The sequence below is a fragment of the Cibotium barometz genome, chromosome 64 (assembly GCF_041138505.1).
Source record: "Cibotium barometz isolate CiBa-2024 chromosome 64, ASM4113850v1, whole genome shotgun sequence".
Lineage (NCBI taxonomy): Eukaryota > Viridiplantae > Streptophyta > Polypodiopsida > Cyatheales > Cibotiaceae > Cibotium > Cibotium barometz.
The window spans coordinates 16,133,469-16,153,332 of record NC_141109.1 but is presented as its reverse complement, the minus strand read 5'-3'; the positions used below and the strand labels follow the sequence as shown (position 1 = coordinate 16,153,332).

The 19,864-nt window shown below is 45.0% G+C and overlaps 1 protein-coding gene across 1 annotated transcript in view; it reads left to right on the top strand.

Moving 5' to 3' along the window:
• Window positions 1-11,448, top strand: part of LOC147603376 (putative chromatin-remodeling complex ATPase chain) — a 42,139-nt gene extending 30,691 nt beyond the window's left edge. The window contains exons 21-26 of the mRNA XM_086796984.1: window positions 472-523; window positions 604-662; window positions 750-915; window positions 1,079-1,257; window positions 1,411-1,629; window positions 11,115-11,448. Coding sequence (XP_086653110.1) covers window positions 472-523; window positions 604-662; window positions 750-915; window positions 1,079-1,257; window positions 1,411-1,629; window positions 11,115-11,141 — 702 coding nt within the window. The 3' untranslated portion in view covers window positions 11,142-11,448. The remainder of the gene's footprint in view (window positions 1-471; window positions 524-603; window positions 663-749; window positions 916-1,078; window positions 1,258-1,410; window positions 1,630-11,114) is intronic.
• The last annotated feature ends 8,416 nt before the right edge of the window (window positions 11,449-19,864 follow it).

The window sequence follows — 19,864 nt, the reverse complement described above, 5'->3', positions numbered from 1 at the left end:
TGATCTAAACACTGTTATTAGCGAAGGAGACTCCATGCTAGAGCCTTTCTCTTGCTAATATTAGACCTGGGATTGTGGAAGTATGTCGAACAGACTATCTAGTGATGTAGTACAGGCAACCATCTCTTTTGACAATCTTCCTTTGAAAGCTACACATTACTCGAAGCCTTGTCCTTCAGTATCTATAAGGTGATGGTGTTTCCAGAAAGAAGCCAACCCTTATATGGGCGTGCCTCTGGAGATGACTTTCTAAGGTATTTAGTACTTGAGTAGGGAACTGGTCCAGCATGCATGATTTGGTTGGACCTTGGAGGCTTTGTGAGAAGACCCTTGTGGTGGCTTCCTTTTTTGAGCAAGGGATCATGAAATCTAATGAAGAAAATAACTGTATGGATGTAGAAATGTGAAGTTTTATAGCTCTGCCTTGGTTCAATTGCATGTTTGCTGACATTTCTATGTGGTTTGTTGCAGTCTCAGAAGAATCAGGCCAAAGATGCTTTTGGAGAAGGTGATGATGTGGAAGGTAGGCTTGGATGCTTACTAGTGATAAGGACCTTTAAAATCTCAGCTCATCTAACCCAGATTTTGTGTGTGTGTATGAAGAGGTTGGAGAAGCATTTACACCAGAAGAGCAGGAAGAAAAAGAACAGCTGCTGGAAGAGGTGAGAATGTGCAATTTAGAACAGCTGCTGGAAGATATTGTTCAAGGCAAAAGGTGTTTTAAATTTCTATATTTTTGGATTTGGCAGGGATTTGCTAATTGGACTAGGCGGGATTTCAATACCTTTGTAAGAGCTTGTGAGAAGTATGGGAGGAATGACATTCGGAGCATTGCAAGTGAAATGGAAGGAAAAACGGAAGAGGAGGTTGAGAGATATGCGGAAGTGTTCCGGGAGCGATACAAGGAATTGAATGGTATCTAAAAAGCTTGCATGTTTATAGCAATATGGGGCGGCGAGGGGGGCTGTGTCGGGTGGATGGGGGCATTTTTCATTTACAAACTATGATTTAGACTTGTTCCTTCATTATAGATTTTGGAGCAATCGAGTGGCTTGAGAAATTCCCTTTGCTTTGGCAGATTATGATAGAATAATTAAAAATATTGAAAGAGGGGAAGCCAGAATTTCACGCAAGGATGAGATCATGAGGGCAATTGGAAAGAAGCTGGAGCGATACAAGAACCCTTGGCTAGACTTGAAGATTCAGTATGGCCAGAACAAGGGCAAACTGTACAATGAAGAATGCGACAGGTTTATGGTATGCTTTTTCACAGAAGCATAAGTTTGTCCACATAATCATAAAGAAATCACATCATCCAGTCCATGTATGTTTGGGGTGTGCAGAGTTGTAGCTGCATGACAGGATACCTGATTTCATTGATCTGCAATTTTGCTCTGCTATTTGTTGCAGATCTGCATGGTGAATAAACTTGGGTACGGTAACTGGGATGAACTGAAGGCAGCGTTTCGAATGTCTCCTCAGTTTCGATTTGATTGGTTTGTCAAGTCACGAACTGCAGCTGAACTTGCAAGACGCTGTGATGCTCTTATCCGGCTGATAGAGAAGGAGATGCAGGAGTTGGATGAGAGGGAACGGCAAGCTCGGAAGGATCAGAGTAAAATGAACAAGGTAAAGTTCAACATTCTGCTTGATTATGGCTGTAGATAATATTTCTCTTAAAGGAGGCCTCGCAGGAATCTGTAGCCCATCCTCCTTTCACTAACCTGCCCACTCCCCCTTTTCCTCTTTGCAACCTGCATTGCCCAGCCCATTGCCCACTGTCTGCTACATAGAGGTGGAGACGGGGGAGCATTACATATGCCGTTGCCCAGTATACCATGCGATCCGCGGGAGGTTTCACTGTCTGTTTTGTGAGGGATTCGGTCCACTCCAGAATCATTGGCTTCCTGGACCAGTGTTGCCTAGGCCTCTTCTTGCTTGAGGTCCGCAGACACAGGGACACTTTCTTGAGAGAGCTTCGGCCCTGGCCACCTCGCTCCCTCCCTCACCAACCAACCATCACCAGTTTCTTCTAGACCTAGGAGGTGGAAACGGATACAGTGGATCTTGTGGACCCACCTCGAGCTGCTCCGGATCCACCTCGCCCGAGAGGAGTTACCTCGATCCGGGACTCCGCACTCCAGCGTGCCTGACGCCCCCAGCCCCCCGGTCGTCGGCCACGATCCCCTCATCAGCTTCAGATCGAGGACATGCTCCACTGCCATGGAACTACCTTTCCATGTGACATCGTTGAGGGAGACCTCTCGGCCATACTCGTTAGCCCCATGCTTGATATTTTGGAGAGTGGTATACCATCTATTGGGGGCTGATGATGCTCTCCTGTTTCTATGTTCCTAGCATTCCATGATGAGTTTCCATGGACAGTTTTGTATCACCCTAGTGAGATAGATATGTTTATGTTTTGTTTTTGTTTTATTTTCCATTCCATGATGAGATGCCATGGGCACTATTGTATCACTTTGGTCTCATAGGCCCATTGATCAATCTCTCTCTCTTGCATAGCTTGCTTGCCCGCCATGGCCTAGTGCCGTTGCCTAGCCCCCGTTGTGCGCCCAGGTGGCTGTTGCATTGTACCTGTTGCCTAGCCCCCAATTGTGTGCCCCTTCCTCCCGCTCGATTGTGTGCAGGTGGCCGCTTCCGCCTCTCCCGTGTCTCTGTTCGATCTGTCCCCCGCCCTACTGTGCCCTACTCCACGCAGGTGGCCCAGCTTTTGGCCTCTCCCTTCTGGTCAAGCTGAGCCTCTGATCACAATCAGTGGCCCATCTACAACACACCGTCCATGGGCTGACCTGTTTACACAAAAGGGGGAAATACATCAATCACAGTAGAGCAGCAAAATTGACAAACACCATGATTGTCAAATCACTTTTGACGGCTCTCAGCAATGCATTAAAAGGAATGGAGCTACTCCTAGTACTCGGGAAGGAGACCAATGCACTAGGAGCTCATGCAAAGGAAGGCCTCCGGTGCATACGTGACATTGGTGATACAAGAAGAAAGCCATGCCAAAGAATACGAAGCTGAGCATCAACATAATGAAGAGATGATCAACAAGCTCATCTCAATGGAAAAGGAGATGGAGGGAAAGGACGCCATGATCCAACAACTTCAAGCCTAAGTGGAGACTCTCAAGAATGACATGTCATCACCATGGAGGATCTCAAGAATGTCATGCCGGAGGAAGGAGAATTGCCCTGTCTAGAGGAGTTAGCTCGGGATATGGAAGCCAAGATTGAAGCGACCAAGCACACTTTCTCCATGGAATGGAAGGACGTGGTCAAGAAAAGCATCAAAGAGGAGGCCGAGAAGGAATGGAAGGTGGACACAAGCAAGTCCAAGGGACTTAACGGGGTGGAGATTGTAAATGCAACCATCCAAGAAGAGAAGATGAGATAGGCAAGAAGACTTAATGTGAGAGTAACCGGCATAGTGGAGAAAGAGGGTACCACACCCCAAGAGGACGGAAACAACTATGCCACAAATTGGGATATAAGGATGAAGACCCAACTCCCTTTCTCAAGGCATGGCGAGCAAGGATGACCTTTCAAGCCCACAGGGACATATCCTCCAGTTTGAGAACGAAGTGAAGAGGATTGATTTCTTCAAGAAGAAGGTCATTCTCTGAGGTTTGGAGGACAACCCCATCTACCTAGATGAGGACCTCACACATGCCCATGTGGAATATCGAAAACAACTCATGTCAAAAGTATGGGCAGCTTGAGCGAAAGGGAAGAAAGCCATCTATAGAGATGGCCATGTCATCATTGATGGCAAGGTGATCGCATAGGGATACATGGCTTGTGAGATAGGGATATAGCCTGCAATCTGGAACTGTAATGGAGCACTATGGTCTGACCCAAGTCGGATGGATGATGTGATCAAGAACAGGGACATTATTTTCTTTACAAAGACACACCAAAGCCCTCATAGAGGTCTGCCACATGTAACAGGATTCAAGTGGGAATCAGCTTTTCGAGGGAGCACACGGAGAGTAGGCAGAGCAAGAGGATCAAGAGGAGTGGCTATTCTATTCAGAACAGAGCTTCAGTCGAGGATCAACATTATCAACAGAGACCCACATGCACATTTTATGTGGTTGAGATTTCAACTAACAGAGGCCAAGAGTATGTACATCACTAAGCGTTACTTTCCACCACACACCTCATGTTATGCCACGGATACGAAGGAGATAGGGGAGGAGATAGAGTACGTGGAGGAGAGGGAGGAGACCGGAGGAGCTACATCACCATACAATGTGCTCTCAGATGAGATTATAGAGTACCTCAGACTAGGAGAGGTCTTACTAGTGGGAGACTTCAATGCCAAGACGAGGAGCAGACAATGCACTGCATATGATTTTGAGGGAGATCCCATACAACTACCTACTCTAGAGGACGAGGACTCTGGATCATGGAGAGTGTCTGTAGATACTAAGCCAATCACATACTATGGACGGGAGCTTTTGGAGCTAGGATCATGCCACCGTCTCCTCATCTATAACGGGATGGAGAGATGGGCACAGTCAGGAGGACTTACATGCTTTCACATGGAGGTGGAAGTAGCACAGTGGATTACATCCTAGGCTCTTGGGAGACAGCTTAGCTCATACATGATTTCTTAGTATCCCCCATACCCATTGGAGCTGATCACACATACTTATCTTTCACCATGATAGCCACCCCCCCTTCCTCGCCTCAGCACCCACCTCCATCCATCACACCACTGTCCACTTCAATCATGACTGTGATCACATATATCAGGATACCCTTGACCGTGGTCTACTTGCCATGGATCCCACGCCACCTTTAGAGATACTCACATCACGGTTTACTGATCTACTCCACTCCTTTGCCATTGCTAGCTCCCTCATACCACCCATATCTCGTCTAAAGCTATAATGGTTGGTACGACGACGAGTGTCGTGAGACTCATGCTCGTCTCAAACGATAGAAAGAACTAGGGGAGATCTCTGAGCATGAAGCTCAAAGATTAAATCGAGCTTTGACTCGTCGGAAGAGGAGGAAGCACGGAATCGAACAATATTGAGAGTTGTATCAACTATTCTTGAGCATTAACTCGAAAGAGGCTTGGAGGTAGTTTCGTGAGCCACGACCACCCACACCCAACCACCTGGCATGATTATACAAAGTCTCTCTACCATGTACTAGATCAGCCCCCGGTACCTTCTCCACTCGATCCTCGACCCATCACCTCTACTTTTTTCACTTCGAGTATGGTAGAGAAAGCTCTTAGAATGCTACATCATGGGAGATCTGCAGATCATACAAGGATACGAGGTGAGCACTTCTCTTATGTCTCTACCACCATGGCTCCTTTCTTTGCACATCTCTTCCACAGGACACTTGTAGAGGGCTCCCCACACATGGAACTGCTACGAGCATGAATATCATTATCCCCATTTACAAATCAGGTGACCCGATGGACCTTGGGAACTACAGGACTCTCATGGTCGGCCATATTATGGCCAAGATATATGGATCAGTACTTGAGACAGAGCTTAGCTCTCTAGTCGAATGGGAGGGTCTTCGTGCTCTAGGACAGGCTGGGTTCTGTAGTAACTTCTGCACACTGGATCATATCTTCATCTTGAGGAGCCTGATTGAGCAAGCCAAGTCACGGAAGCAAAGACTATTGTTGCTATGTGGATTTAAGCAAAGCATTCGACACAGTGCCACGAGACCGGCTCCTACAGAAATTGCACTCTTGGGTCATTGCTTTATATGAGAGGATGAGGGGACAAGCTAGATGCCCAAGTGGTATGTCAGAGGAGATACATAGTACTTGGGGGTGAAGCAGGGTTGCCCACTCTTCCCGACACTCTTTGGCTTGTACATAGATGAGGTCACGGACTTCATAGACAGAGGAGGGAGTGGTGCATCACTCTCAAGGGTTTTGGTCACTTTACTACTAAGAAGAAGAAAAAGGAAAGTGACATGGCTATATATTCTTCTTCATCACTTGCAAAGAAAGATGATGTATCAATAAATCTTGTGCAGGATGAGTGGACTTTTCTTACTTGCAATTATGATGCATCATTGGAGCATATGTCTCTCAATGTCAATGAAAGACATAACACATGGTGCTTTGACAGTGGTGCTTCAAACACATTACCTCACAGAGATTTGTTTTTGAAGCTTATGGCTTTCCTTGTAGGCAAACGGGTAATATGTGCAAACAATTCTTCTTATTCGGTTCAAGGTGTTGGTGAGGTGATCCTCACAACAACAGATGGTGCAGACTTGTGTCTTTTAGATGTATTGTATGTGCCAGGGATTAAGAACTTGGTGTCCGTCTTCTCTTTTGCTAAAAGTCTAAAGAGGATATGCAGTGAACTTTGAGGGCGATAGATGCACAATGAAAGACCTTCAAACTGACAGACCGTGAAGGTGGCTATGCATTGGTCACTTTTGGCACATTGTACCATGGGTTATATCAGCTTGACAGGAGAGAGCATGATGCTCATGTGGTTACCACTCGTATACTTGCCATACAATAGGCATAATTGTGGCATGCCAGGTTTGGGCATGTGAATTATGGCAGTTTGATGCTATTGCAAAGACATAAAATGGTACAGGATATGCCTCATGTAGAGCTGTCACCAAAACATGTATGTGAAGGGTGCATATTAGGTAAGATGCACATAAATGCATTCCCAAAAGATGGATCAACAAGGGCTGTCCGGAAAGTACAGCTTGTGTCCAGTGATGTGTGATCCTATGTGGACACCATCTATTGGAAAGCATCTATACTTTGTAACCTTTATCGATGACTACAATGGAGAGATCAAGGGGAGGGGGGATACATGTCCATTGCTTTCAAAGCTTTTATGGCAGAAAAATGCATAAAGCATCAATGCACAATGTTATGTTTTCCTTCGCAAAATGGTGTTGTTGAGAGAAAGAACAAGTCTTTGATGAAAATGGCTAGATGCATGGTTAAAGGCAAAGGCTTGTCTCACAAATTTTGGATGGAGGCAATAATGTGTGCTACACATGTGTTGAATGGATGTCCTACCAAAGCTTTGCAATGGACAGATCAAGGAGGGGGGGGGGATACATGTCCATTGCTTTCAAAGCTTTTATGGCAGAAAAATGCATAAAGCATCAATGCACAATGCCATATTTTCCTTCGCAAAATGGTGTTGTTGAGAGAAAGAACAAGTCTTTGATGAAAATGGCTAGATGCATGGTTAAAGGCAAAGGCTTGCCTCATAAATTTTGGATGGAGGCAATAATGTGTGCTACACGTGTGTTGAATAGATGTCCTACCAAAGCATTGAAAACCATAATGCCATATGAGGCTTGGTACGAAAGGAAACCTAAAGCAGATCACTTCAGAGTTTTTGGATGTATAGCTTATGCACATGTATCTCAGCAATTGAGAGGTAAAGCTTGATGACAAAGCAATTAAGTGTATATTTGTGGGTTCTAGCAGTGGCAGTAAAGGCTACCGTCTCTTTAATTCTTCCACACAAAGGATTTTCGATAGCAGAGGAGATGTGTTTGTTGAAAATTCAGACCAGTCATTGGTTGAATTTTTTGGATAGCCATCTTTAGGTCCACTTAACATGTTTGAAGGACTTCTCCCGTTGGGAATTAATGGCTCAACAAATCAGCTATCAACTTGGCCTAATGGACAACATTTAGGTGCTCAAAATCAGTCCATGAATGAGCTCATGACACCTCAAAATGTGGAGGAAGCAGTAGAGCAAGAGCAGATAGCAACGGAAGAGGCTAGAGTTGTGTCTCGTTGGTTGCTCCGTACTTTACAAATTACAAGAGAGCAAACTTTCAGCTCCACTCGGTAGCAGGACATGGGCTGGTTCACGTAATGCAAGAGAACAGGCAGATGCTGCTTGCATGAGTACACTTTGTGATGTATTTGAGCGAGATTCATTTGAAGAGGCTTATGAGGATGAGCATTGGGTAAAAGCCATGCAAAATGAGATGGATTCTATCCATAAAAACAGCACATAGGATTTGGTAGACTTGCTTGTTGGCAAGAAGTCCATTGGCACAAAGTGGGTATACAAGTTGAAAAGAAAGTCTGATGGTACCATTGACAAGTAATAGGTTAGGCTAGTGGCCAAAGGATATGCCAAGAAAAAGGGCATTTATTATGATGAGACTTTTGTACCATACTTCTCGTATGGCCACAATTAGATATGTTGTTGCATTGATCATCCATCATGGATGGGAAGGGCATTAGTTGGACATAAAATCACCTTTTCTCAATGGGGATTTGCAAGAAGAAGTTTATGTAAATCAACCCATTGGTTTTGTAATGCATGGTCATGAAAACAAAGTATGCAAGCTTTGAAAATCACGTTATGGTCTCAAACAAGCTCCCAGAGCTTGGTATGAGAAGATACATACTTATTTGACCACGTAGGGTTTTCGTAATAGTCCAATAGAGAGCACCCTCTATGTGAAAGAGGATCATGGTACTTTGATGACGTTGTTAACTAGAAATGATATGGAGAAAATTTTAGCATTTAAAGCAAGGTTGCATCCAAACGTAGTTTGGATAGGATCCAAACGTTTACTAACGTTTCCAAATGTTAGTGAATGTGGGAGTTTGATTAATGTAGGTTAAAAATTGAAGGGCGAACGCACGTCAACATCACTTTTTTTTTCTCCTGTTTCTTATGTGCGTGTGGCGCTCTCTCCTCGGCGGCGGGTGCTCATGGGTTGGTCGTGTTGGGCTTCGCCGCTTCTTTGGTCGTGCTCGCTCATCGTAAGTCAATCTCTTACTCTCTCTCTCTCTCTCTCTCTCCCCCACACAGGCCAACCTCTCTCTTTCTCCCTCGGCACTCACTCAACACTCTCTCTCTCTCTCTCTCTCTCCCCGTCACTCTCTCTCTTTGTCTCTCCCTCTCCCCGCCACTCTCTCTCTCTCTCTCTCTCTCTCTCTCCCGCAAGGCTCACTCTCTCTCTCTTCTCTCTCCTCCACAAGGCTCTCTCTGCTGCACCTCCTTGGATCCTTACACAGGCTGAAATTTTATTCTTATTGTGCTTGAATTTTAAAGTATATTTTAAAACTCTCGAGTCGTGACTTGTCCCTATCTTCAGGTTCCTTGGATCTTGCGTTGGTATATCCGAGGGGAGGCAGCTTGCAATTACATACTTATAGTGATTCCGTTTGGATTGGTGACTATGATACACGGCAATCCACTAGTGGGAATTGTTTCTTTTTGGGACATTCATGCATATCATAGTTGAGCAAAAAGTAGCTCTTGTTGCCACATTTACTTGGGAGGTTGAGTACAGGGCAACTTACAACCACAATAGATTGTGTATGGTTGAGGAGATTGATGACTGGTCTTCGTGAGTGTTAGTAGACACCCACTACCATACTCACTGAGAGTTAGAGTGCTATAGTTGTGGCACGAAACCCAATGTTTCATGCATGTACTTAACACATAGAAATTCATTATCACTATGTTAGGGAAAGGATTCATGCAAGGGAGATCTCATTATCTTACTGCTCTATTATTGTATTTTGATATTATGGAGTCAACTCTTGAGCTCTCCATACATTCTATGCTATCCCTTTGTGTGTGAGCATCAATCACCATCACTCTAGTGTTCTTGCTGTTCATTCTGTGTGTGTCTCTGTTTGTGGAACCCTAACCCTAGCAAGAACCAATTATAGTTTCCATTCTCGCCTCGTTCCCTTTCGCTTTCAGTATGTAGTTTGCTTTCAGTTCTTGGGCATATTTCTCCTTCGGCAAGCTTTGGCCTCTTTTGGTCTTCACCCCTCAAGAGGCAGTCGCTCTGTCATCATCGCCAATCAAGGCCACTGTCCCTTGTCGATCCTTTTCGGAAGCAAACCTCTAGCTCCTCGCTTCAACAGTCGCATCCCTACTGGCCTCCACTTTGGTGTGCAAGATTGTTGGTAGCCGCCCAACGCACGGACAACTCAGGGATCTTTTATAGGCTAGCCTACTTGCAACGCCTGTGAAGTGATATTCATTCTTTGGGGTGTGGCTACTATCAGGTTGAGTTTGACTCGCTAGTGGTGCCAGATAGAGTCATGCAGTTGATCCCCGTTGCACTGTGTACGGCCCACACCTTCTTTGTGAGGTGGCAGCACGGTTTCGACCCAGCATCCTATTCGTTTCTCTTGTTACAGTCTGCTTCCCAGGCCTCAGAAAGAAATACCTTCCTCTTCTCCCGGTGATTGGTGGATCCATTGGGAGAGTGATGGAATCTCCCCACACTGTCGCTTCAGCCCTCGCTCAGGCGGTCGAGATTCCATCCCTTCGCATATGTGTTGTCTCTCCAGAGATAGTGCTGCATGTCATATGTCTTCCTTGCCTCCAGGGAGATCCCATTTTTCAGAGATAAGAGTGTACTTTGGCCTCCCAGGCCAATGCTTCATATGCAGGCAGATGGGACATCTCGCTAGGAGACTGCCTCCGGTGTCCCCCCTTGTTCCGGGCTCAAATTCCTCCTGAGGGGGTTGGGAGGGACACAGGCCCTCAGGCATTAGAGCACCAGGAGTTGGCCACCAGCCGACTTCGAGAGCTGAGCGGCGCTGCCATGCGCACCAGGCTTGTAGATCACAGGAGGATTCAGTTCTGCAGAGAACTATTTTGAGCAGTTATTGCAGCATCCATCTGAGGGTGATGGGCTCCTCCCAGTAACTTCGAGGATCCCACCTGCGGCTCCTCCGGTTTGGAGGCCGTTACCCCGTCGAGATACCTCTTCAGATTCCAGGGAGGCCAGTTGGTCCCACCGAGCCTTCGGCAAGCCCATCCCCGCACCCTCCCTCTTTGGAAGGCTCCTCCCTGCCGCTTCCATCTTCCACTTCCCAGCTGTCCCATATCCCTCGCCCCCCGCCCCCCATTCCGAACCCTCGCCTACGACTCTCCCTGTAGCAGCCTCCCTTGCCCCGTCCTCTTCTGAGCCCGCACTCCCTCCTTCCTCTTCTTAAATAGAAGGGAAAAAAATAGGCCCAGAAATTTCTCATGGTTGAAGTATGAAAGTACGATTGCAATTATGCTGCTCCTTGTTATGAGAGAGAGAGAGAGAGTATTTTGAAATACTTGGTTGTGGCTGTTACTGCAGGGCAGAAAAAGAAAACTCACTGAGTGAGGTGATATGGAGCATCAGTAACTTTTTTTGTTGTGTATGCGAGTGTATGTGAGGACGACATTACAATTCTCCTCATGTTTCGACGCAATGTGCCTGCTGGTTAGCAGCCACTTTTTGTCTGCAATGGATGGTGGCAATCACCTTGTATTTTTACCCAGGCTTACATGGGTAGTTCTTATATTTAAGGTGTTCCTTTTGGTCTCTGTAGACCAATTGTCTCAGGGACTACTGTATAATACATAACTAAAAGCTACTGTTGCTTACTGTTGTCTTTATTTATCTGCAAGTGGAGATCTAATTAGGTGCATGCTATTGCCTCCTCTTTATCTTCAGGAAAAAAAATGAGTTCTAAATACAAAGTATCGATGACTTAGTGTTTACTGGAAGGATTTGTTTAGCGTATGTGAGCAAAACACTCAGTTTTCAAGCACTTGATTCATAAACTCCATCAAGTAAACAATTGTTGTCTATACTACACCTGTGAACAGGTTTAAATAAAAGTGAGCCATTTTGACCCATTCACCAATGTATACAGCTATGTCTATATATTAGACAAATCCATAGGTGTGCATGAGAGAGTAATTCATCTTTTGTATGTGCCAAGCTATTTTGTATCCATTGTGCCATGGACTTAGCAAAGGTTTTTGTACCGAGGCAAGTCCACCGTAGATGGATTGACATTTCTTTTGTGATTTGCACCTAAGAAACCAAAAACCACTTTCTGCAAGCTTCCTTGCATCCTCTCAACGCCTTGCTTAAGAAAACTGTGCCTCAAGGTGTAACTTGCTTTGCCATACCCTTCGAAATCTTGCGATCCATGTGAATTTCCTTTGTCTTAGTCTTCATAACTTGTTGAGGTCTTGTGTGGAGAAATCAAAGAATGTACTTGCACTTGCATTGATGTCCTCTCAACTTGATCACCACATTGCACAACATGATCATCTTTGATACATCATCTAATCATGACCAAACTTTGGGTTCTACTAGCAAAGCTCTCAAAACAACGGGTTCTATTATCGATTCTTGCAGGGAAAATGTCTTGTTCACAATTTGGTGGGCTTTGATTAAAGATGACCAGCTTGAATTATATCTCAAATTCATTGTCACAAAAAATATGATATCTTTTTCTCAAATCATTCAAACAATATAGTCACATTGATTCTCATCCAAGATTTGTATCCAATACAAGCACACACATTGATTCTCAAAGCATCTTCATATAATAAAATGAGCAATTCATCCATCCATTAGTCATATGCCATTTACATTAAGACACCAAGCAATCTATCAAATCACCAATCAAATATCCTTAAGATAGAGAAATCATGCCAAGTAATCCATTCATCACAAGCTTTTTTAAAAAAAAAACTCTTTACAAAGTAAGAGAACCCTCTTCTAATATGAGTATCCAAATCAAGCTCGTCTCCCATGGTACACATGTCATTGCTTCCATGGTTCACTTTATCATTCCTAAAGAATTTATGTAAGCGATTATCCAAAGTTAGATCCCTTTCTTAGGTCATAAGTACTAAGTACAAGACTAAATCTTAGTTGTAAAGATCTTAAGAGACTTTACAAACTATATTCACTTATGTATTATTATAATTTATTGTTCATTGTTGTGAGCTATGGAAGATTGTAGACATTGAGAGCTCTTCCTTCCTCTTTGGCAAGGAGCATTTTGGTGTGACAAAAGAAGTGAGAACAAGTTAGTTCATCCTCAATGGAAAGTTGCATTTGCGGCTCGAAGGCAAGACCCAATGACTTATGCTTCGGCAAAGTTAAGCTAAGCTCTTGACTTGAATATATTCGATGTTGCTATTGGGGATTATCTTACAGCTTAGCTTCGGTTTTTCGTCCATTCTAAGCTATTAAAAGCACCCAATGCTTCTTGGTATTGATAAGGAGGTCATACTCTAAAACACTTATCATTTTATTTTGAAGCATTATTCAATGAAGGGGACCTAGGGGTTGCACTCATTAGCATAGAGTACACACATGTTCCACTCATCCTAGGGGGTAGCACCTAGACATGGAAAGACTGCCATGGAAGCTTGGACATAAGCTCCAAGAAGACAAGATGTCATATCATCATAAAAGGGTAAAATGGTACAATATCTTAGGGTTGGTACCTTTTATAGTCCCAAGGCTCTCATATGCTCTACACAACATATGTGGAAATTTCTCTAAGCCACATGTGCCTAGGCCCATCCTTCGTATGTATGTGCTCACTAAAATCCCTTCATTACAAACCGTCTCCTTCTATAATGATTTTGATCTCAAAATCTAAGGGTGGTCGTGCACACATATACAAAGACTATACATCATGACATAAGTCATTGTCATGGAAGACCTGAATACCATGAGTAGTATGATCCCTAGGGTCAGATTGAAAGGCTGAGGAAATTCCGTCGACGATGATGAAGCTAAGCAATCTCCCACCTAGATCAAAGGGAAAGTGTGAGAGACCACTGTCAATGTGATGAAGGTAGCCGAATATCCCCTAGGGTCAAATGGGAGATATAGGAAGCCAATATCGATGATGAGGCTAGGTATGAGTCCTCCTGGGTCAAATGGATAAATTTAGTATACATCACGGATCCTTGAATCCAATGTAACAATAGCTTTCTGATTCAAAAGAAAAGCTTAAGTCCAAGGGATAGCTCATAATAATGGAGCTGACATCCAGGATATCCGTCAAATGGAAGCAAAACTCCTAGCTAGAATGTCGAATGGTTCGTGTAGATCAAGACCAAGAGACGTCACAAGTGTATCAGAATGGTAAGCCATGTAATCATCTACCATACATCCCAAGTGGTATATGATGCACCCAAAGATGAATATCTCGGCTCCAAAGAAACCAGGATCGTGTAGATAATCATGGAAGGCGAAGAAACGCATCTCAAAATCAATATCGTGTAGGAACCCATGTGAACCAATGCACCAATGCCGTCATCCAGTATAGCATAACTCGAATCATTTGAGGCATGATCTACTGCATCAATGTGTGCGCTCTGCCCTTCAGGGTAATCCCGGGAGGGACTCATTTGCCCTTCGGGACTCAACCAACTATCGATGTCTATAGCATATGTATAGGCATGATCCAAAATATGTAACATGCCCTCATGTGTGAAACCCTCCTCATATGTGGTCCTCCTAAACAAAAGCATGATCAATAGGATCATCATAAGCATCATCATCACTAAATACTGATAGTGTATTCACATAAGATCATTCACAAAATCACTGACCATGTCATCCTCACAATCACTAAAGTCATCATCATGAGCATGGTCTGTGTCCATCAATGATGTCCATGTATAATCTATATCCCAAGATAGGTCAACCTCTCTAATCACTAGATCTAGAAAAATGTCTAAATCAAATACAAAGCTCTCTAGATCCATATGCACAATCCTACCTCTCCTACGAGGCCTAACGTCAGAAAAAATCATCACTATCCTCGTAAACAACGCCTGGCTGCTCGCATATATAAACAACGTTTGTAGTACGAATTCTGCTAGTAGATCTATGAGAACTAGGAGTAGTGGTAGTAGCCACCTCATGAATACCTTTACATGAAGAAAACCTAGAAGAGTAGTCGACATGTCTAAAACAAGAAACTCAATACTATGCTCCTCATGGTGACTCCTATCAAATGCCTACTCATAAGTTTTCTCCGAGGTATCACTAATCGAATGCTCATAAACCACTAATCGTCCCTCTCGCTTAGCTACTACATCACTATGATCTCTAGATCTAGGGGAATAAATGGACATTGGTGTATTAATAGGTGAATCAACCCTTGTCATGCTCGCTGCTATCATTGCCCTCGAGATCATGCCCACATGATCCGACACACGCATCACTTCTATCACATACATCATCATCACATACATGTGTAGTAACATCATCATGTGCATGTGCATGTACACGTGTATCAATATAATCATGATCCTCATCAACCCCATCGTAATACAATGAATGAATCAGTCTAAGTAAATGAGGACCAATGAGACGATGGCTAGAAGCTATCGAGTCCCATGTGAACACAATTGTGATTAAACATCTGATAATCATGATATGCATATAGCTCGCTTGCATGGCATACATACACAATGTTGCTCCTCGGTGCCATATGAATATCCAAATACTCAAATTGTGAGGTGCATGTGAACAACCACCAAATAAGACATAAAGTGTGTAAAAAAATCACAAAATCCCCAAATGTGCCCACAATACACTAGGTGTGTAACTAGAAATGCACAAAACTCACACCGCATGTGAACAAGTCCCCAATGTACTCAAATCAAATACAAATGTAGGGTGTAGGTGAACAAGTGCTAACAATGTGCTAATGCATGTGACACACCTCACAAGACACCACTATGTGTAAACAAGATGCGTAGTCAATGTAGATCTCTCTGAGCATGCCTCTACGCGTCGTGAACTACCCCTAACAATCAAAAGTGTGAGTAAAAAATGTGTAGGTGTGAGGGAGTGTGAATGGACCAAGTGTAGAAAAGGAAGTGTTAAAAGGCTTTATAAAAAACCCCTAAACATTCAAAACTCCTTTTTTTTTTCACACTACTAGTGGCCTTCTTTCTCTACCTCACAGCTCCTTTGTGTGCTTCACACAAAGAGACGGTTGAATGAGATGGGCTGAGAGCTTAAGCTTGGTGAAGGAAAATACTATTTGATGAGCCTCTGTTAGTAGGCGATGATCCATGGAGATTTTCTAAGGTGCGCTCTGTTAAAAAAACGAAAAACTGTGCTTTGTTAAACGATGCAGTTGCACTTAAAACGTTGAAGTTGTGCTGAGCTGAAGCGAATGAACGCTGTGCTGCTGCCGATTTTAGCTTCGATCGCTATTGGTTGAGCTTTTTAGCGATGAAGCCTACGCTTACTGCATGCCACAAGACCACGGTGTTAAGCGATGAAGCCTGCGCTTACTGCAGTCAACAAGACCACGTCTTGCGCTGAGTCTCAGAGGGTCGATGATACTAGAACTGGGTTGCCTAAGTTTCTTGTCACATGCTCCGCCTGAACCTGAAGAAGGCGATGATGGCGAACTGCTAGAACTGTGCTACCAACAAGCTCCTCTTCTTTCTTGACACTATGTCTATATAGCTGCTTGTTAACAATTTGCTTCTTACTCATGCAATTTCTACTTTCTTTTCAAATTGTTTGAAACCTTGTGGTGTATAGTGCACACAGGCCTATGCTTGTAGACTAGGTTCGATTCCCAACAAGGTTGTCAACTGTGTTTGTACCATTATCTGTTAATTTTTGCACACTTACACCAATATTCCATTGAATACACTCTGCACAATGTTTGCACAAATCTACACTAAAGCTACATATTGTGCACCTTTTCTTGATAAAGATCATGCACCAAAACACTGATGTCTAGATCTGTAATAGAAAAGCATGCTATACATTTTCTTGACGAAAAGTGTACCAAAACACTGATGTCTAGATCTATAATAGAAAGGCATGCTATACATTTTCTTGATGAAAAGTGTACCAAAATAATTCTGTACCTTTTCTTGATAAAGATCATACACCAAAACACTGATGTCTAGATCTAATAGAACGGCATGCTATACATTTTCTTGAAAAGTGTACCAAAATATTGTAGTGCACAATGTGTGCTTTTTGCAAACAGTGTTTTCTCAACACTTTTTCTTGCTGTCTTTACGTACAGTATATCAAGATTTATTGTCACGTAGGCTGTAATGCCTGTGACCGACGGCAGACCGGATGGCCATATCCGGGGTTCAGTGGGAGAGGACGCCCATGCGGAGTCATGGGCGGCCAGGCTAGTGTGGACGGCAGGCCACACACTATATAGCCTGGGGGATGAGGGGCAATCCTCATTCTTCCTCTATGGCTGGGTGGTGAGCCAGAGGCCGTCCCCTCTCGTGGTAACGCCCGTAGCGGCGTTACGGTTATCTAACACTGGTATCAGAGCATGGTTCGAAGGGATCGTGAGAGTCCGCGCGCGAACAGGGGACCGGAGCCCACTCGGTGGTTTTCATCCACAAGCTCCTCACCCTTATCTCCACAAGGGAATGTGTGGAGGAAGGAGGACCAAGACTCTTGAAGGGAAGAACTCTTTCTCTCTCTCTCTCATTCTCTCTCCCCGACACACACAATCGCAGGTAAGCGAAACAACTTTGTTTTTCATTTGTTTTTCTGCGTTGAATTTCGTCGAAATACTCTCTCTGCGTTGAAGGTTTTGAAAAGAAAAACCTTGTGTGTCGAGCTGGGCTAGGGGGGGCGCAGACCAACCCCCCACGAAATACACCGTATGGGAAAGGGGGGGCGCAGACCACCCCCACTACCACCCGTGTGTGTGTGAGAGGCGGCAAAACCCAGCAGCTTAGGCTGCGTGGGGGGCTTGCCTAGCAAACGGCCTGTGTGTCGAGGTGGGGGAAGGCGCAGACCAGCCCCACGAAAGCCTTGCAAACACACGCTGTGTGTTGAATGAGCAGACCACCCCCACGACCAGCAGCCCGTGTGCGTGGCGTTGTTTTGCGAAGGGGGGAAGGCTTGCCTGGCAACGAAGAAGTCAGCCACAGGACGTGTGCAGAGGGGGAGGCGAAGAATCTGTGTGAAACGGCCGAGCCCGACTTGCGTTGAAGAGCTGCTGTGGCTGGCCGAACACAGATTGCGTTAAGCAAAAAAGAAATTGTGGTGATTACTGTTTGAAAGAAAACAAACGCCACCAGCAAGGCCAGGCGGCGGGCGTGTGGAGTTGAATGCATACTGCAGTAGCTTCGCATTGGCTGCAGACCCCCCCTCCACACAATGGCCTACGGCCAACCGGCGGCCAGCCAAGTCAGAGCCACGGCCAGCCAGCCAGCCAGCCAGGCCGGCCAGTGGCGGCAGCGGCCAGCCAGAGAGGCCAGCCATGGGCGGCCACAGGCGGCGGTGCCGGCCAAGGACCACAACGACCAAAACGCTAGCCAACCCCAGCGCCAAAAACAAAAGAGAAAAAAAAGAAAAACCATTTCTTTTTATATATTATATATATTTTTCATTATTCAATTTGAAAAAATTAAAAATGAAAAATTCAAGGAACCCTCTCTCTCGGCTGGGGAGGAGAATCCCGGCAAGGGATAAGTATTTCCGAACATTAATTTTTGTTATGAGTTGTAGGCACATTTTCTCGCGGATCGGAGCATCCCGGAAACGTCCTTGTAGAGGCTCGCAACGCAGATTCGACAGGCGACTGTAAAGGGGGGTGACTATTATTCTCTCTCCACCATTGCTCATTTTTATTAGCGTTTTTTTTAGTAATTTCCGAGTTCTCGCATTATTTTTTGCAAGAATTTAAAATGTCTGCTAGGCGTAGTGTGTCCCCACCGCCTTCTACTTCTCTAGGTTTTTCTAGTCTCTTGTCCTCGGTCGCGGGTTTGACCCCGACCGAATTGTCAGGCCGTACACGCCCGACCGTTGTTCGGTCCGGAGCGCGCTTATCGATCACTCGTGATCCGCCAGCGCCCTCCTCGTTTATCGACCCTGCCTTAGGACCCAGCGAGCCCGCAGCGGCCGCATTGGCTGATGACCCCTTTCTGGCCGATGAGCCAGAGGATATGAACACTGACGTCGCCGAGGGGACCGAGGAGGACCTCTTGGATTATGACGACGATGACTATGACCTACTAGACCCTGCTGATGTCCTGACAGAGACGGAGCTCTCTAGTGGACTGTTTAAATATCTTAATGCCAAATTGAACACTATGAATAAAGTCCAGGCTGATTTAGTCACGATGTTACAGAGCATCTCCACACGGTTAGATGCACTGACAGCCGCCTCGGCTAGTACTCCGACTCCTCGTAGTAGCCGAGCTCCTACAGCACGGGTGAGCGTAGCCTCGCCAGTGGTTGTAGGAGTACAGGCCGATGCGCCTGCGGGGCCGTCCGTAGCGACAGCTTCGTCGTTGTTAAAAGACTTAAAGCCGCCTAGTTTTGGTGGCGAGGAAAAGGAGAGAAATAAGGACTCAGTCAATATGTTTCTAGCGAAGTGGTCAGATTTGCACGCGCTGCGACAGCAGCCTAGCCGTATACAGCCCGTAGAGGCTAGCCTCTCTTTAACCGGCAAAGCGTACAAGTGGTGGATGAGTCTGACAACTCGCCCTGCCACTTGGACGGAATTTGAAACGATGTTTCGAAAAGAATTTTTGCCTGTTAATGAAGCAGAGAGAAGCTGGGAGTTATGGGACAAGTGCTCGATGGAGAACAAATCCCTAACTCAGTACATCTCAAACTACAGGGAGATAGTACTCAAGTTAAAAGGAATCGATGCATTCCAAACATTGCGGGGCTTTAAGAGAGGCCTCAAAGATGATTACCTTGAGTACGTAGAACCCCTACAGCCTAAAGACTTAGCAGAGGCAATTCAATATGCACAGATATTCGATGACATCAAGCGCCGTAGTGCGCGTGGTGGTTCTAGCAGGGCCGAGGGTAGTGAAAAGAGGAGGTCAGGCCTCAAAAGAAAAGGGTTCCGCAGTGAGAAACAAGGGGATAAGACGGACCAAGAAGGACAGGGTGGTCATTGGTCTAAAAAACCGCGACCATCCAGAAAAAAAAGAGACACCGAAAACCAAAAGAAAGAACAATATATTAAAGCGCGAAAAGAAAATCGCTGCTTTAATTGCAATGAAGTAGGACACACGAAGGCTGAGTGTCCAAAGCCTAAAGCCAGCACGAGT